The 18284-nt window shown below is 37.3% G+C and overlaps 1 protein-coding gene across 4 annotated transcripts in view; it reads right to left on the bottom strand.

The window, feature by feature from the left end:
- KAZN (kazrin, periplakin interacting protein) overlaps positions 1-18284 on the bottom strand; it is a 2853667-nt gene that overhangs the window by 1206519 nt on the left and 1628864 nt on the right. For all 4 annotated transcript variants that reach the window (XM_044062363.1, XM_044062364.1, XM_044062365.1 and 1 more), the window contains one exon: positions 15743-15866. In XM_044062363.1, coding sequence (XP_043918298.1) covers positions 15743-15866 — 124 coding nt within the window. The remainder of the gene's footprint in view (positions 1-15742; positions 15867-18284) is intronic.

Here is an 18284-nt window from a genome sequence, read left to right as displayed (position 1 = left end):
TGAAACACTTAAGGATGAGATTCACCACCTAATCAGTAGTTAAGGGCCAGATGGTGAGGCTGTTCTTACTGACCATGAAACACTTAAGGATGAGATTCACCACCTAATGAGTAGTTAAGGGCCAGATGGTGAGGCTGTTCTTACTGAACATGAAACACTTAAGGATGAGATTCACCACCTAATCAGTAGTTAAGGGCCAGATGGTGAGGCTGTTCTTACTGACCATGAAACACTTAAGGATGAGATTCACCACCTAATGAGTAGTTAAGGGCCAGATGGTGAGGCTGTTCTTACTGACCATGAAACACTTAAGGATGAGATTCACCACCTAATGTGTAGTTAAGGGCCAGATGAGGCTGTTCTTACTGACCATGAAACACTTAAGGATGAGATTCACCACCTAATCAGTAGTTAAGGGCCAGATGGTGAGGCTGTTCTTACTGACCATGAAACACTTAAGGATGAGATTCACCACCTAATCAGTAGTTAAGGGCCAGATGGTGAGGCTGTTCTTACTGACCATGAAACACTTAAGGATGAGATTCACCACCTAATCAGTAGTTAAGGGCCAGATGGTGAGGCTGTTCTTACTGACCATGAAACACTTAAGGATGAGATTCACCACCTAATGTGTATGTTTATGGCCAGGGATTATTCTATTGAGTAACTACATAATATCAAGGATGAGGCTATGCGGTTGCGGAATGACCATTTTCCCCCTATTTTGAAAATGTCTCCACAAGATGAAAGTACAGTAACATTCAAAATTCCTGACGAAAGGAATGACACTTTTGTTACCTTAGGTATACTGATATTGTCACGTTCCTTTAGTACTGATATACTAAGATATGTTAATATAGTCAAACTAAATTGGGATATAATATTACCACCTGATTTGAAAGTATTGGTAGAGCCAACTCCATTGATTGTTTATAGTAAAGGGAGAAATATCAAGTCTCTGGTTGAGAAAAATGTTGGTAGTTGGAAAACTGAATATACTAAAGGTATTGTGTTTAAATGTGGAGCCAGCAAAATTTGCAGGGATATACACAATGGGCCATATGTTTTAATTGTCAGATATAATAGAACCATCCAACATGCAGGAAAATGTAATTGCAACATGTCAAACATAGTTTATTTATCCACTTGTATTTCCTGTAATAGTTTTTACGTGGGGAAAACGAACAGGAAGTTGAAAGAAAGGGTCCGTGAACACCTGTATGATATAAAGAAGCGTAAGGTTGCTAATGCCTTGTATAGGCACACTCAGAGTTGTCCATCCTTTAATAAATTTGTTTTTTATCATCAATCATGTTATTGTAGAATGTTTTAGGGGTGATTTGGATGTGCTATTGGAATTCATAGAACTTATATGGCAACTGAGGTTAAATCCTTATCTGTGTTGTTGTAGAAGAGAGCACAAGTTTTATGATTTTCATTTTATTTTATATATTTTTAAGCTGCTCTTTTCAACTGTGGCATCTCCTGAATTTATTTATTTATCTATCTAGCTATTTTAGTATTTAAGGTTCATGCTTGGCATTTACGTATATATATTTTTCCACAACTTACATATTTTTTTAAATATAAATATATACAACTAATATATTTAACCTGTATTTATTGAAATACATTCATTTGAGTTTTTAGCAAATGGCTAGTTCACATTAGCCTACATCTTTAAATGTATTTTAGCTTCCATTAAGCATAGTTAGCTATTGGCGGGTTGTGGGTATTTAAATGTTATGTGTCAGGCATCGGCTAACTCTAATGAAGTCTTTGTGATAGTTATAAAAGACGAAAGTGTTCAGTTGTTTTTAATAGTTGTTTCATTATTTGCAGTTGATTAAAGTATTCTGGCTATGGGTGATATTTTTTGTCTTGGGAAGATTTGTGGACAGTTGCTAATTAAATAGTTGCAAGCCTTCCATTACACTTCTAGCCAAAATCTAACTTTCTGGAACTTCCATCTCTTTTGTACTCTTCAGCTTCTCTCTCTCTGACACATCCTGTAATTTATATACCTAACCTTTCCATACATTGACCCACTTTTTCTACTCTCACTCTTACTGTCCATCCTTTTGTCATTATTGCATGTCTTGTAATTCTCAAGTCTTAATTATTTACTACTCTCCTGTCCTTATCCCCTACTTTTCTGCCACATCCCTCTTCCTTCCTTACCTACCTTCTCTGTCTACTGTACATACATTTATAGGTTCTTCTGTCTTGCTTTTGGTGCAGTAGACCTCTTCTAGCAACCAGCAGCACCATTTCTGCAGCTGTCATCTGTTATGTAATACATATCTTACAGCCATCCTCCTCTGTTACTGGTCATGCAGGTTTGCTGGTGATATATTTGCTCCTCATTGCATATACTGGCATTTCATACTTGTATCTGTAGTCATTGCGATAATGTGTGTACTGCAGAGGTGCTCATGTTTTTGCTGACTTCATAAATGATGCACTAAATCTCAGGCTACACTTATTCTTCACTCTTGTTGCATCTGTCATTTTAACTGTCATAATATTCACTGTACATTCCTGTGCATGTTCGTATATTTGTATAAAGTTGTATTACATAGCAGGCATTTTGTTGCCATTTTTAGAGGTAGAACTTGTATCCTCAAGCCCCCCACTTTATATGAGCTCTCTCCTTTTGGCTTCAAGGTCAACAAAAAGAAAAGAAAATATGTAAGGTTAAATGATTTCTGAAAAGAAAAATAGAGAGACTGCTGCGTTTGAAATTGGTGACATTTTGAAAGAACTTCATGTTGGGACTTACAAATGGTAAATGTGTCAGTAGTGTGAGTGAGACTACGGGAGCAAAGGACAGAAGAGAACACTAAATTAAGAAATGTTATGAACTGTAAGAATAATTAAGGTGGTACTGATGTCTGGATTGTTGGGAAAGGCTTCTTAAGATAATTGATTTATACATGAAGAACTTCTTTTAATGGGCAGAGTTCTTCGGAAACATAGTTGAGTATCTTACCCAAAATCATTTTAGCTTGTACTCTGGGCAGCAAAAAGGAAGGCAGAAGTGGAAGGGACTGCTGAGTACTTAATAAATATGTATTTCGATACAGTTATAGAGACAGAATTATGGATGAATAAGATGACCGTGACTAGTTTGAGAGAAGCATGGATGTTTCATCATGTTTCACTGTTATAGTAATATCTATATGGGTTATTCTTGCTAGGTTAGCCCTTGGCTGGCTCAATTACCAGATATTTAATCCCCTCCTCTTGGGCTAGTGGACACCCTTCACCTAATGTTAGGATGTCTGGGTATAAGGGTCATTGGCCAACACCATCTCTCAACTCTTTCTTGCTATCGCAGCCTGAAGCATCCATGTTCATAGACTATGTCGGTTGGTCCAAATACCAGACTGAATCTAAAAGCTACCTTTTGTGAAAAATTTTCTAACTTTTCACTGTCTGCTTTATCAATGGGTTCTAGGCTAGGATAAATACTTGTTTTGATTCTGGAAAACAGATTCCACATTGGGACTTTTATTCCCTTTGTCTTTTGTCCTACAAGTGCACTATCTGTCATTTGGTTGAATCCCTTGCACATGTTTTAGAAAAGGAAAAAGGGCATCAAGGAACATCACTCACTAGGGTGGTCTAATGGTTAAGGTGTTTGCCTTACAAACACAAGGTTCATGGTTTGAGTCTCAAAAGGGATAATTGGCTAGGCTTAAAATGGCTGACAAGGGCAGTTAGCCTAGTACTATTCTATGAACCTATGAACCTATGAACTATGGCATCCTCTAATTCTTCTGTTTTTCACTCCTTTTAGAAGTACAAGGAGAAGCATCTGGAACTGTTGAGGGTGGCACATAACACACCTTCATCTTTGACCAGTCCACCCAAGCCTGTGATTGTTGAAAGAAAGGAGACACATTCATAGTCCCTTCTGATGACTAAGGGAGTGTCAGAGATGGCTGTTGAGTTCCCTTTATAGTCTGACATGCCTCCTCGCCTCTCCACATTCACACAAGCTGAAGGACAAGGGATGTTGGTTGAATCCAAGGCTGCTCTGCAGGTCCTGGCTTCCAACTCCTATGCTAGGTCTTCAGAGAAGGAAGGTGGAATCACAAATATTTCTGAGGGACCATTAGTTGACTGTGCACAGGCTACAGCTGCCTGCCCATAGCCTAGTCACAGTACCTCTGTACTATGTCCAGGACTAAGCCTTAGGTCAATCCAAAATGGGTCCTTCCTGGCATGCCTCATTCTAGGCCTTTGGGCTTGAATCCCCCTCAGGTCTACCAGCAGGGTCTACTAAGAATGGCTGAGAATTTCCTTCAGATTGTTTCTTCCAGACCACATATTATTACTAGACATCATCCTGCACCTACAGAATCTTTTTCTGGGAAAAGAAAGAGAGATCTCCCTCAGAAATCCACAGATTCTTATGACTCAGATGAATATGCTGTGGACTTATGAAAACAGATCACAGTTTCCACATACTAAAGTATTAATCCTCAAGTTCTTTTGCCTTAGAAAGCAATACAGTATTCCACATCTGATGAAAACCCATGAACCCAATCAGGTGAATATAATAGAATAAAACATTTTTAAACATATTTCTCCAGAAAGTGACTGGAAAATCATTTCCATATGTAAATGCCCATTACTGAAAGAGAAGTTGATTAATCACATCTAACTTAAAATGAAATTGAGTCTCAGCACCTCAGTATGGTGGAAAAAAAATCTGAAAAGGTACAGCTTTAGTTCAAAACCATGAACACAACCAATTTCTCACAGCAAAACATACTGGAACTGCAGCAAAAGCAATGACTGTGTATAAATCAACTTATATCAGGAGCAGCCTTTAAGCCTTTGGAAAGCGGTCACACTTTTCAGAATTTACTGAAAATCATTTTATCAGCAATTATACACTTTTTAAATTTGCTTCCAGGCAGCTTTGTCAGGTAAGGATTTAGGTCACTAGTTCACCTTCTGGTTTAAGTGCTCCATTGATTCCTTCCTCCACTCCCCATGCCAGGGGTATAGTACCTTTCATTTAATTTATACCAGGACAAAGCTGCAAAGACTTTAGAGAAACTTCCACTGTGGCACAGATTGAAAAATTAATAAATATTAATTAATATTACCATCGGCACCTTCTGTTAAGACCAAGGCAAGCAAAGCTCCTACATGACAGTCAGTGACATTGGATGAGCCTTTCAAGATCCTCATAAATACAAGCACAGTGAAAGGCCATCATTATGCATCAGTTAGCATCTAATCATCAACTACATTTATCAGTAGTTGCTGGGGCACTCAAAATGGTCGTTATTTTCAGAACAGCACCCAATCATGCATTCAGAGAGAGTGAGAGAAATATATGAAGCATTATCATTCTTAAAGAATAATAAAAAATAAAGACCTTTGAAATACAGCACAATGGAAAATGAAAGACAGTTCACAAAGAACAATCAGACACTTCAAAAACAGCAACACAAAATGACAAAGTGCTAAAACAGAACATAATTAAGCTAACATGTACACAATAGTGTGAGTGAATTAAAGGGGTGAGGATGACAGACAATGTTTGGCACATACAGTTCTTTAACCACAAACAACTACAGGGAAACATTTGGTTGTGAGTAATCAGAAGTGAGAAGTACTCCTTCCAAAATCAGATGAATGAATACAGATGTTATGCTGTTTAGATTATTAGGCAATCCTCCCATTTAAATCCTTTAGTGATTAAAAAACCTGCATTTGTTCCACTGCTGGCATTCATTTCGGTAACGGTCTGTTGTCTGTAACTGTAACATCAGCAGAATAAGTAGCAGACAGATGTGCTAGTAATTTTAACTCCCATGTATTGTGCTGGTGGCAGACACTTATCTTGCTAAGTAGATGGTCTTGCTTAAGTTCAAATGTAACAGTGAACACATAAGTCAAAAAAATTAAAAAAAAAAGAAAAACATAGATAGCTTTATAGATAATGTTCCTGGATGAGTGCTGGATTTGACCATGTTGTCTATAATTAAATAATAATAAAAACAACCAATGCATACTACAAACTTCCTTATCATTATGGCTTGTGTTACTCTTATTCCAAACAGAAATCCTTCCTAGAACAAGCTGGCAGCCTAACCACTTACCCCTTCCTTAGTCTACATATGAAATTCCATGCTCGTGTGCTGCCCCATGTACATAAGGTGTTTGTTTCAGAGCACAGGAATACACATTGCTGTTATAGTCATATCACTTCCACCAATGTACTAAAGAAAGATCATTAACTTTACTGCTAACCTTGATGAAGTGAAACTGACCAAACAAAACCAATTTACTCCAATTCACATGTAATGCCACATATCCCACATCCTAAAAATACATTTAGAATTCACTTGCCCAGGAAAAAATATATTCTAAAAGCTTAAGTAAACATGCAGCCTGTAAATGGTTCATCCTCCAGGCCCCTGATTGTAAATGTTTCATCTCCCAAGCCCCTACTTACACTTATCAAAGGTAATAGAACTTGTCAGAGATTTGGGATCCATGGCTAAGCTTAAAAAGGACCTAGTGGTCATCAGTCCAGTAAAAACCTATGAGCATATTTTTCTCTAGCAACCACACCAAGGACACATTAATGTACTGCGTCACTTTAAAATAGTTCCTTCTTCCAAATATACAGTCTGAAATGCCCAACAATGATTACTGAAACGCTGGTGCAAAACAAGTGTGACACGGGGGGGGGGGGTCAGAACCAAGAATATTGTACACCTTTTGAAGAACTATGTCAGACAAGCCCATACTTACCCAAAAAAAACCAGAAAACGCACAAGCACTTATGTAACTATTTTTGTGCAGTCAATAAACCAGGTATAACTCACTCTTGCCACTTATACAGCACTCAATTCTCACAAATATTGTTTTCTTCAGTTTTTTTGCCGTAGTATAGGTACTTACTTAATGGCTGATACATCTTTGGCTTCTGAAGCCCCTCCTTTACAAATGGAAGAGATAGACTCTGAGTTTGAGATTAAGCTAATCACTATTGTTGTTCAATGACGCTAACAATACTTTTGTTTGCTGCGGTCATCGGGTCTAATCACGGGATCATATAAAATAGTAAACTAATTTTAAAGATACAGAATTATGTTTCAGGGTGACTGTAGGTCTGCTGTGCATTTTGGTCATAGGAAGATTTATTTTCATTTTAATTGCAGACGGAATACTTTTAAGTTAAGCTTCTTCCTTTAATAGAAGTAGTGTCCAGTTTGGGAGTGGCACTGACAGCTGTGACATCTGTTCTATGGCAGTGATGACTACTTAATATACAAAATGAACCCATATGTACAGCAGTCACTTAAAAAATAAAGCCCCCGTGCCACCTTCTGAACTGATATTTTAGTGCTGTTAACAGTACAACTGATTCAGCTAAGCTGCAGAACTCTAGATGCTATGTAGGGTCCACAGGCACTGCAGGTCATGGAATTTACCTTATTAGCTCAGATAAGCCACAATTTAACTTCTTACAATTTACATTCTTTAACTGAGGTGAATTTAGCTTTCTTCAATTTGAAGAACGAGTATCCCACTATATGTGACTGCATTCTACCCTTTTTCATTTAGGCATCTTGGTATTGATTGATGCTTTGCCTGGGACAATAGCACTGAATGCCTGGTTGACGTCCAGGGACAGAATTATTGGCTCATTATTAGTGGGTCCTGTATATGAGACTGGAAACTTACAGGATGCATTACAAGCAGCTTGCCCGATGTACAAAGTAGCTTACTCAGACCTTCCTGAAGATCTTGGGACTTCTGCTTTATCTTAATGTTTGTTTTCAAACCAACGCAGGGCAGACATGTAAAACGCCAGCATAAACTCTATCTCTGCTTCTCACTAATGCTAAGCCACAGTGGGATGCTGTAAGGCAGAAGGTCTATGCGCATCTTTCCAAGATGCTTTTACCTCTAAGAATGTTTATGCAGCTCTCAGCTAACTTTTGAAGGAGGAGAAGAAGTTGCCATGGTAACTTTGCTTTCTATACGCTTCCATTTTGTGTGGAATTAAAGCTACAGCATAGCCCTGAAACCTTGAATCTAGTCCCATTACTGAGGAGAACAGATCAGGGTCTGGTACCATAAACTGAGTGTGAAATACCATCTTATGTACTTCATCTGAAAAGAGAATTAATTACCTGTTACCTGTCTGTAGCTGTCACACCAGGAGAAGACAGTGGTACATTTCAGCTTAACCTGTCTGCTATTTCCTTCAAGGAAATACAATCATCCCTAATTCTAGAATGCAGGATCAAATGCATCAAATGCAAAACAGTATTCCATCACGAACTATTAAGTGAACTAGCACCTCTTGGTGTAAACAAACAGCTCTACTTTGGTTCCATAGCTATCTGTCAAAATAGGCAACAAGCAATTAAGTGGACACAATACCCCTCAACATTCCTGCCAGGGTTCCCCAAAGTTCAGCACTTGGGCCTCTACCTTCTAACACATTTATCACCAAACTCCATACTGCTTCTCAACAAGCAACTCATACTCAACATGCAGGCAATGCAACATGCATCTGCTCTGCACAATCACTACATAGCCTCCAAGATATTACTCAACAGGCTTCCTTATCCACTAAATCCTGGCTCACCCATGCATTCCTACTCCTCAACCCCAAAAAGACAAAACTAAAGCTCTTTTCCTCAAAAGACAAATAAAACAAAAACACAAATTCCACATTCTGTTATCCAACAACACAAAAAATCAAAAGTGTACCAAAATGAAGCTACTTGGAGTATTACTTGAGGATAAAATTAAGTATGACCAATACCTACTCCAGACCATCAAAAAGACCCAGTGGAAACTAGAATCACTATACAAAGCAAACTGTTTTCCTTCTATATCTGTCCTCCAGTTTTACAAATCTCAATATCACCCTTATAACTAAACTTGACACATTACAATAAAATTGCCAAACTTTTAGTAAACACCCCACTAAAATCCCACCACTGCATAGCCCTTAGAAATTTACACTAGCTAAAACTTCCCCGCTACCTTACATATTCAAAACTCACAATAGTCTACAATATAATTATTTTCCCTGAAAAATTCCTGTCATTGAAAAATACCATACTTCAGTTCTAGACTACTATGGTATAGTAACAAATCACTCTTCTCCATGTCTAATACAAGGAGCTCAGCTGGAGTTTCTCTATACTCCCACCAAGTCAATAAAAATTGGAACTGTACCCCACTGCAGATAAAACAGACAGCTAAGACACATACCTTCAATTTGCTACTAAAACACTACCTAAATAAAAACTGGCTCTGCTACTGTTTAACTTCCTGCTAGAATATTTTTTTTGGCTAGACCTACTGCCTTTTCTCCAAATACTTATTTTTTTCTACTTTCCTCTTTTTCTCCATTGGGCCAGAAATACATACTCACTTAACCACAAGGAGTAACTGTTTACATAAATTACATCAATGACAAGCTCTACTTTAACAAAACTCAGTCTTGTCTTCTCTCTAATTATAGCAACCACTATCTTCCCCCTCTGTCACAGTTTCATTACTCTCGTTCTTCACCTATCCAAAACTAATATTCCTTATAACAGTCCAAATAGCCCCAACCATTCTCACTTCCCTAATTACTTCATTTCTCAATCTTATATGTAGTGATACTTTCATGGCCTCTCGTTCTTCACCTATCCAAAACTAATATTCCTTATAACAGTCCAAATAGCCCCAACCATTCTCACTTCCCTAATTACTTCATTTCTCAATCTTATATGTAGTGATACTTTCATGGCCTCTCGTTCTTCACCTATCCAAAAACTAATATTCCTTATAACAGTCCAAATAGCCCCAACCATTCTCACTTCCCTAATTACTTCATTTCTCAATCTTATATGTAGTGATACTTTCATGGCCTCTCGTTCTTCACCTATCCAAAACTAATATTCCTTATAACAGTCCAAATAGCCCCAACCATTCTCACTTTTCTAATTACTTCATTTCTCAGTCTTATATGTAGTGATACTTTCATGGCCTCTCGTTCTTCACCTATCCAAAACTAATATTCCTTATAACAGTCCAAATAGCCCCAACCATTCTCACTTCCCTAATTACTTCATTTCTCAGTCTTATATGTAGTGATACTTTCATGGCCTCTCGTTCTTCACCTATCCAAAACTAATATTCCTTATAACAGTCCAAATAGCCCCAACCATTCTCACTTCCCTAATTACTTCATTTCTGAATCTTATATGTAGTGATACTTTCATGGCCTCTTGTTCTTCACCTATCCAAAACTAATATTCCTTGTAACAGTCCAAATAGCCCCAACCATTCTCACTTCCCTAATTACTTCATTTCTGAATCTTACATGTAGTGATACTTTCATGGCCTCTTGTTCTTCACCTATCCAAAACTAATATTCCTTGTAACAGTCCAAATAGCCCCAACCATTCTCACTTCCCTAATTACTTCATTTCTCAATCTGATATGTAGTGATACTTTCATGGCCTCTCGTTCTTCACCTATCTAAAACTAATATTCCTTATAACAGTCCAAATAGCCCCAACCATTCTCACTTCCCTAATTACTTCATTTCTCAATCTTATATGTAGTGATACTTTCATGGCCTCTTGTTCTTCACCTATCCAAAACTAATATTCCTTATAACAGTCCAAATAGCCCCAACCATTCTCACTTCCCTAATTACTTCATTTCTCAATCTTATATGTAGTGATACTTTCATGGCCTCTCGTTCTTCACTTATCCAAAACTAATATTACTTATAACAGTCCAAATAGCTCCAACCATTCTCACTTCCCTAATTACCTCATTTCTCAATCTTATATGTAGTGATATTTTCATGGCCTCTCGTTCATCACCTATCCAAAACTAATATTCCTTATAACAGTCCAAATAGCCCCAACCATTCTCACTTCCCTAATTACTTCATTTCTCAGTCTTATATGTAGTGATACTTTCATGGCCTCTCGTTCTTCACCTATCCAAAACTAATATTCCTTCTAACAGTCCAAATAGCCCCAACCATTCTCACTTTCCTAATTACTTCATTTCTCAATCTTATATGTATTGATACTTTCATGGCCTCTCGTTCTTCACCTATCCAAAACTAATATTCCTTATAACAGTCCAAATAGCCTCAACCATTCTCACTTTCCTAATTACTTCATTACTCAATCTTATATGTAGTGATACTTTCATGGCCTCTAGTTCTTCACCTATCCAAAACTAATATTCCTTATAACAGTCCAAATAGCCCCAACCATTCTCACTTTCCTAATTACATTTCTGTGCATGTTCGTATAATTGTATAAAGTTGTTTTACATAGCAGGCATTTTGTTGCCATTTTTAGGGGTAGAACTTGTATCTTCAAGCCCCCCACTTTAAATGAGCTCTCTCCTTTTGGCTTCAAGGTCAACAAAAAGAAAAGAAAATATGTAAGGTTAAGGTAGTAGTGATACTTTCATGGCTACACTACTACTAATATGGGGTACTGCATTATCAACCATCTTCCCCGTTTCTAATATTTTTACAGTTAAACTGCCTCTTCTTTTCATTATTTTAACTGCTAGAAATTGCAAGTAATATTACAGTATATTTTTCAGTGTAATCTCTCTCTTTGCTACTTACAACAGTGTGTCTACTTCTAATGAATTTCAACTCTGTATACACCTATATATGCTATGTATGTGTCTGTTCCTAAGTACTTGTGTAAGCTATTCTAATGTTTTTTTTTCTACCACATATGCACACTTACCTACATTTTGTATTCCTCCTGATATCATGCAACTGTATTTTATGTATTTGCCAAAACTGTTGTTGAATGTGGAGCTTTTTTCCCCAGACCTCTGCTGAAAAGGATTTTAAATCAGTTGGGCTTTCCTAGTAAGCAAGGATAGATAAATAAATAAAATACAGTAAGTAAATGCTTGTGGCAGGAAACGGGGGACCGAATGAGAATGTGGCACACTAGGGAAAACAAGCCTACTTAAAATGCACCTAAACAACATACAGTGTTCTGATCTTTAACCATTGCCTTATCTTTTTTGTTAGATAGCATTAAAAAGTTACTAGCCAGTTATACAACTGAGCAGACCTCACTTACTACTGCACAGAAATTGTTTGTTCTTTCCCAGGAAATACTTCCAGTATCCCTTATAAGAGAGTGTCAGCACTACAGGGGATATCTTTCATGTAACACAAAATTATTTCTGAGGGAATTTGCTCTCTTTGACAGCACAGAGTCCACTTAACCTCAAGACCCTGAACCTTTTTCTATTCACACAATTTAGTATTCCATGTTCTATCCCAGAGACAGGCTGCCAGTATAGAATAGAAACATAACAGTCTATCAAGATGAACCAAATAAAAAGCTGCAAAAAAATCTCCACAAAGCCTGTACAAAAATAAACTACAAAAAGATTGAGGCATGATGCGAGAAATAAACACTCTAGAGGAAAAAATACAAAGAAAATACATGGATTTTGTTTTCTCAACTCGGAAGGAAAAATAGAGGAAACATTTTCTCTATTTGTTCTTCTGTTTATTAATTTCCTGCAGTATACCTCCATATTTTCTGTTTCATAACTCTAGGAATTTGCCAATCAATTTTGTCGAGCAAGTCACTTTTGTGAATCTTACTAATTAAGGTATCCCTAACAGTTTTGCCTTGTATTATACAAAAGTGGTCTACTTCAGCACCCTGCCAGGAATTTTTGGATTTGGTTATACAATAGCAATCATACTGGTGTTACAGAGACTCTGACATTCACAGGCTTAGTAAAAGAAATCAAACCAAGATATAATTCAATAATATTTTTATTTTAAAATATGCTTTATTTAGATTTATCATATTCCTTATATTTGCATCCATGCCTTTTAAGCATTCAGATATTTTCCCAATATTATGGGAAAAACTAAATTTAGTGTTACCCATAATTTCCTTTTCTATTTTGTTCTCTTAAATAAATCCATTAGAATTTTCCTAATTTACAAAAACAATGAAAAAAAAAAACAATATGCTCCTGAGTCAAATGGAGCACTTTAACAGTGTGCTAACATGTCAAAAGTAGATTTTTACAAAGTAATCAGTACTCAGTAGTACGTAAGTGGTGCTTCCAGTCCAGCACCACTTTCCACATTTTGGATGATCCATTTGCAAAATCAGTATGGGTAATTCCTTTTTCTGTACATTCTTCTAACTACCCACACCATGATGTGTTAGATGGAAAAATGCAATTATTTTTTTTAGTTTGATAACATGAATCAGAGAGAGTATCCCTTTTTTAACAAGGTACACTTTCAAGTAAATAAACACTCTAGCATGCCTAAATTAACTCACTGAAAGGGGATTTTCCCTCTTCCAAATAAATAAGCTCATCTTTCACTTTATAACACATTACATACAACAGCACCCAGAAAGGATTAAAATAATGTACATTTCACTCATGTTTCAGTAATGTATTGATGACACCACTTAGACAGATTACCACACTGCTAAAACTAATGAATGGACAAAATAGTGTAACAGCCAAAATCTCAAAACGTGTGCTTATGAAGATTTTAAAAAGTTATTACTTCTACATCACACAGAAATTACGGGCATGAATCCAGCCAGAAAATGGAACGTTGTGTCTTTGCTAATCTATCTATGGAAATTAGTCAAAGTTTCAGGCAACTTTTGTTTAGTACAAGTATTAGCCCTTAAAATGTGGCACTTACACCATTTATGTGCTTACTTATTTTAAACATTCCCTTGCAGTCTTCACAACTGCATGTTATACTATTAATAATCCATAAAGGCAGGGGGCTATTCTACTAAAGGTTTAGTGAAAGTTGATGTAATGTATATGCAAGCTGGACAGAGTAAAATTTTAAAATTTGTCAGCCCTTCACAAGCTGTGCAGTAGCAAAGCTCTCCTGTACAACTGTGTCAAACATTTTGGAGGCTATAGGGCTGAGGTGTTTGTTTTTATATTAAACTATCCTTATGCCAGTAAGTCCAAACTCATTTCACTCTTCTTCATGCCTGTTTCTTACAGATACCTGAGATGCAGTGCAAAAAGCTTGGATTTAAAAACAATTCTAAACAACATGCGAAAGGTGGCAACCTCTTTCGATGTCAACTACCCAACTTCACTGTACATATATGTAAATATAAAAGCAATGCGGTACGGCATATGCAAATGATTACCTCATTTCTAGACTGTTTTCACTGTTGTGAAAAACGCTGAAATAATGATACAGAAACAATGCTGGCACCAAGGATGACACCTAGATTTGTGGTCTGGTACAATTAGTGATATCCCTGGAAGATAAAGTAATTCATGAAGGCAGCACATTGAGATAAAGGGCAGTGCCCAAAGGTTGGACTTCATCATGAGAGGAATGAAAGTGACGGTGATTTCAAGGAAAGTGGACTAAAAGGGTTTTCATAGAACATAGCCACATTCAGAGTTCTTAAAATAAAATGTGACAGATGTCCCACAATGTGAAAAAAATAAAACAAGAATTAAGTGGCTTTAAACAGTGAACACCAGGATTGCATTAAGTTCCATGAAGAAGCACAACTCCTATCATGAAGGAAATGTATATGTAATGTTAGCATATATGGGGCTGTTATTATCCACAAAAATCCATATAGCAATAAGAAAGTAATGAAATATATACATATATACAATTATATGAATGATAGTGCACTCTCTGAGGATAAAACAGCAATTACAAGTGATAAAATGAGGGGTGCCTCTCTCATAATGCATGGCTAACACTCATACCCTGTTTGAACATTGCTAAATTTCTCCTGCTCCAGATATACAACTACCAACATTTTTATATGACTACTTAACACACACACACACACACACACACACACACACACACACACACACACACACACACACACACACACACCAAAAGTTCACATTCCTTACCATTATACTTTTTACAATTTAAAAACATTTATTCATTTTGCCACATTACAGTGCACCAACATCCAAGGCAAGACCCCTAAGAATATGTAAGCATGTTGCTTGTCTTTCAGTCACCTCACATAATGCAATTTTAATGTTTATTTTAGTGGTAACCTGAACAGCAATTCTGTGCTAGTTGGTCACAACCTGAATTCAAAATAACACAAAAACAGAGAACACATACAAACACACTCAGGCACGCACATGCACACAATACATATGCACAGAACTCTGTCTCTCAGTCCTAAAAAGTCTAACCTGCAATGTTTCTCCCTCTGTTTTTACATCAAAGAACTGATATATTTAAATAAGTGAGGTAAATTTTGATTATGGGATACTGTCTCTGATCCATCTTGTGCACATATCAGATATAGAATGCATCACAACAAGGGCTCAAGAAAACGGCATCCGGACAAAAGACATTACAAGGACAAAGTGCACAATGTTTGTTATTTACAAATACACAGCAGTCCTTCAAGTTTCCAGTTTCAAAGCAGAAAAAAAAAAATGGGACGAGTAAAATTAAAACACAGCTGCATCGCTCTTAAGGACAACAATTAACAAAAAGTACAGACATTGGCTTTTTCTATGTACATGAATTACACAGGTGGCCGACGATGCAGCAGGAGGGCTCACATGTTGCTGTTGTTTACAGTTAAGACACGCACACACTGGCAGCAAGGTTGGGGGAGGGGCAGGCTGAGGGATCACCAGTCTGCATCCTCTTCAATGTAATAATCAGGAGCAGTACCATCAAAGAGCCCGGGGTCCAGAGACTTCCGCTGCTTCCCCCTGGCAAAGACTCGGGAAATGGAACCGAATCCCATCTTTTCCTTCTTCTTTTTTCGTTTTTGATCTTCAAGATCCTCTAATGACTGTTCAGAAAGAGAATGAGAGAGAGAAATACAGCAAATGAAAATGGTGCCCAGTTAAAAATGAATTAATAGAGCAACAGTCACAATGAACCTCTAAATCTAGCTTTCCAGTTTTCTCTTCATAACTTCTCTCTGTTCTGAGCTTTCTGTATGTATTGTTCCTATGGCTTAACCATTAAACTGTTGGAAACATGGTTGTATAACAGACAAGTATCTTCTCGCAATTCATATTTCTAAGGAGTACCAAAAGTATCAATGTTTAAGTTATATCATTTGTCAGAAATCTCTGATGATACCATGGTTAGAGGTATGCACTACGCCAACTTGTACTTCATAATTCTTTGCTTTTTATGTCTTTCTTCTTATTTGGGGTAGGTATGAGAGATTTGGAAGAAGAAAGAATTGTCTCATCTGTGTTAGATGCATCATATCGAAAATCACACAAAACTACTAACAAAAATAGCAGTTCATTATAACAAGTATTTTATGGAACTATGATGCCATTAACAAACTGATGCTACCGTATCCCTTGCAACCTTACCTACTCCTAACAGCAACATCCCTAATGTCATATCAAACCAAGCTGTGATTTAGCTCCCAAAATGCAAAAGCTGCTTACCACTTCACATTAATATAAAGCAACTCAAGATCAACCGCTTTTAACAGGAATAATATTGTTATTAATAAAACATGCAAGCTTTATTTGGTGCAGTTTGCCATGGTACCATCAAGTATGAAAAATAGAAAACATGTACCTGAAGCAATTCTTCGACTCGCTGGCAGGAAGGCACTACTGCTTTGCTGATGAATATGTAGGTCGGCACACATTTTAGCATTTTGATATAGCTACTCCCAGGGTTGGGGCTGGGGGCGGGTGATGCAGAGGAACTAATATGGCTTCCTGTGCTTTCTGGAATCATATCCACTATTTTCAGAAGGCAACTAACTACAACAAAATGCCTTTAAATAAAGAGCATAAAATGTGTGGATTCCACAGACATGATTGGCCAGGCCATTTCTCCCTATCTTACATAGCTCCATGAATTATTTCCACCCAGAAGTAACCCAGAGTGAAGCAGAATTTGCCTTGCGAAAAGGCTGAAAGGTGGCTGAAAGAAGAGAAGACGCCACAAAGCTAATGACTAAACAAAGGCTGAGGGGGAGTAATCTGTCTCTAATATATTGAAATTAATAAGATTACTTGTATATTTCTTCTATACCAAGTAGATACAAAAAGAAGAGAGGCAGAAGCCACTAGAGTGACTAGAATGAAAAAAAGTGAGCCTTGATAACTAGTGCATATAATGTATGCTGAAAAGCTTTATTTAACCTCCCTCCAATAATCCAGGCTTAGATATCAAGCAATGTATCTGTGCAGTAGCAGTACATCTGAACAGATGCCCACTGTAGCCATGCTGTCTCTGGTAAATCAAAGCCAGAATCCTCCTCACAGCTAGGTCTTACCAAGGCTGCAGAAAGTCGTAACCCTAACATAAGGTAAAGCACAGTAATTCCCTAATAACTCACTAGTGCTGCAGTTTCCCACTGATGTTTTAATCAATCTATTCTACATACACGCAGCACAAGATGCTAATACAAATGAACAACATGGAAGTCAGCTACAGTCATGCTGCTACCAAAAACAAAAAAGAAAAAAACACCAAATCGTTTTTGTCTCAGTATTCCCTCATTTCATATTCAGAAGGGGCAGAGGTCAGGTAGTAAGTCACATGAGTAGACTACTTTTGCTTTTTTCTGCTACTCCTTAGTGATGAATTTCCATGCACATGTGAAATGGAAGTGTGATTCTATGTGCATGGTCCCAGTGTAATGGCTGTTAGCACCACAGACAGCATGTCTTTTACGGAGGATTCTTATTCTTCCCAAGAAGACAAGCACCAACACCCAAGAGGAAAGAGTGAAAGATTATGGACCACTGAGTACTTCCCGGCCCTTAAATGGCCCTCCACTAACCACGATATTATATGAAGCTAGGTCACAGGTGATAAAGATGAACACCAGGCGTGTGTGCCACTGAGATTGCCACAGCCATTAATAACAACGAAAAAAAAAAAAAAACTTAAGCCATTACTGAACTTTTAAGGAATATTGAAACCGTGCATGGACATTAGTTTAACTGCCAAAGAACTGTCCAATTCCTCCATTTAAAACTCCATGGAATTATTTGCTGCATATTAAAAGATATACCAGAACATGCAAAGTATTTGTAGGCATTACAGTGGCATTTGAAAGCCATTACCTCTTACCTGCCATGGTGTTCACACTGGTGTAGAGAATACAGACCTATTGTATGCCCACAAAGCATGGACATATCAGCCCATTGCATGAGCACTTCCCTTATGGGTCAAGCATTTGCAAGGATCATAGACCCAGCCAAAAATATGAACCACCCTAATG

This window comes from Protopterus annectens, chromosome 2.part1 (assembly GCF_019279795.1).
Source record: "Protopterus annectens isolate FY-2018-M chromosome 2.part1, PAN1.0, whole genome shotgun sequence".
NCBI classification, from domain to species: domain Eukaryota; kingdom Metazoa; phylum Chordata; order Ceratodontiformes; family Protopteridae; genus Protopterus; species Protopterus annectens.
The sequence above is the reverse complement of the archived record's forward strand: the minus strand, read 5'-3'. Positions and strand labels throughout refer to the sequence as shown.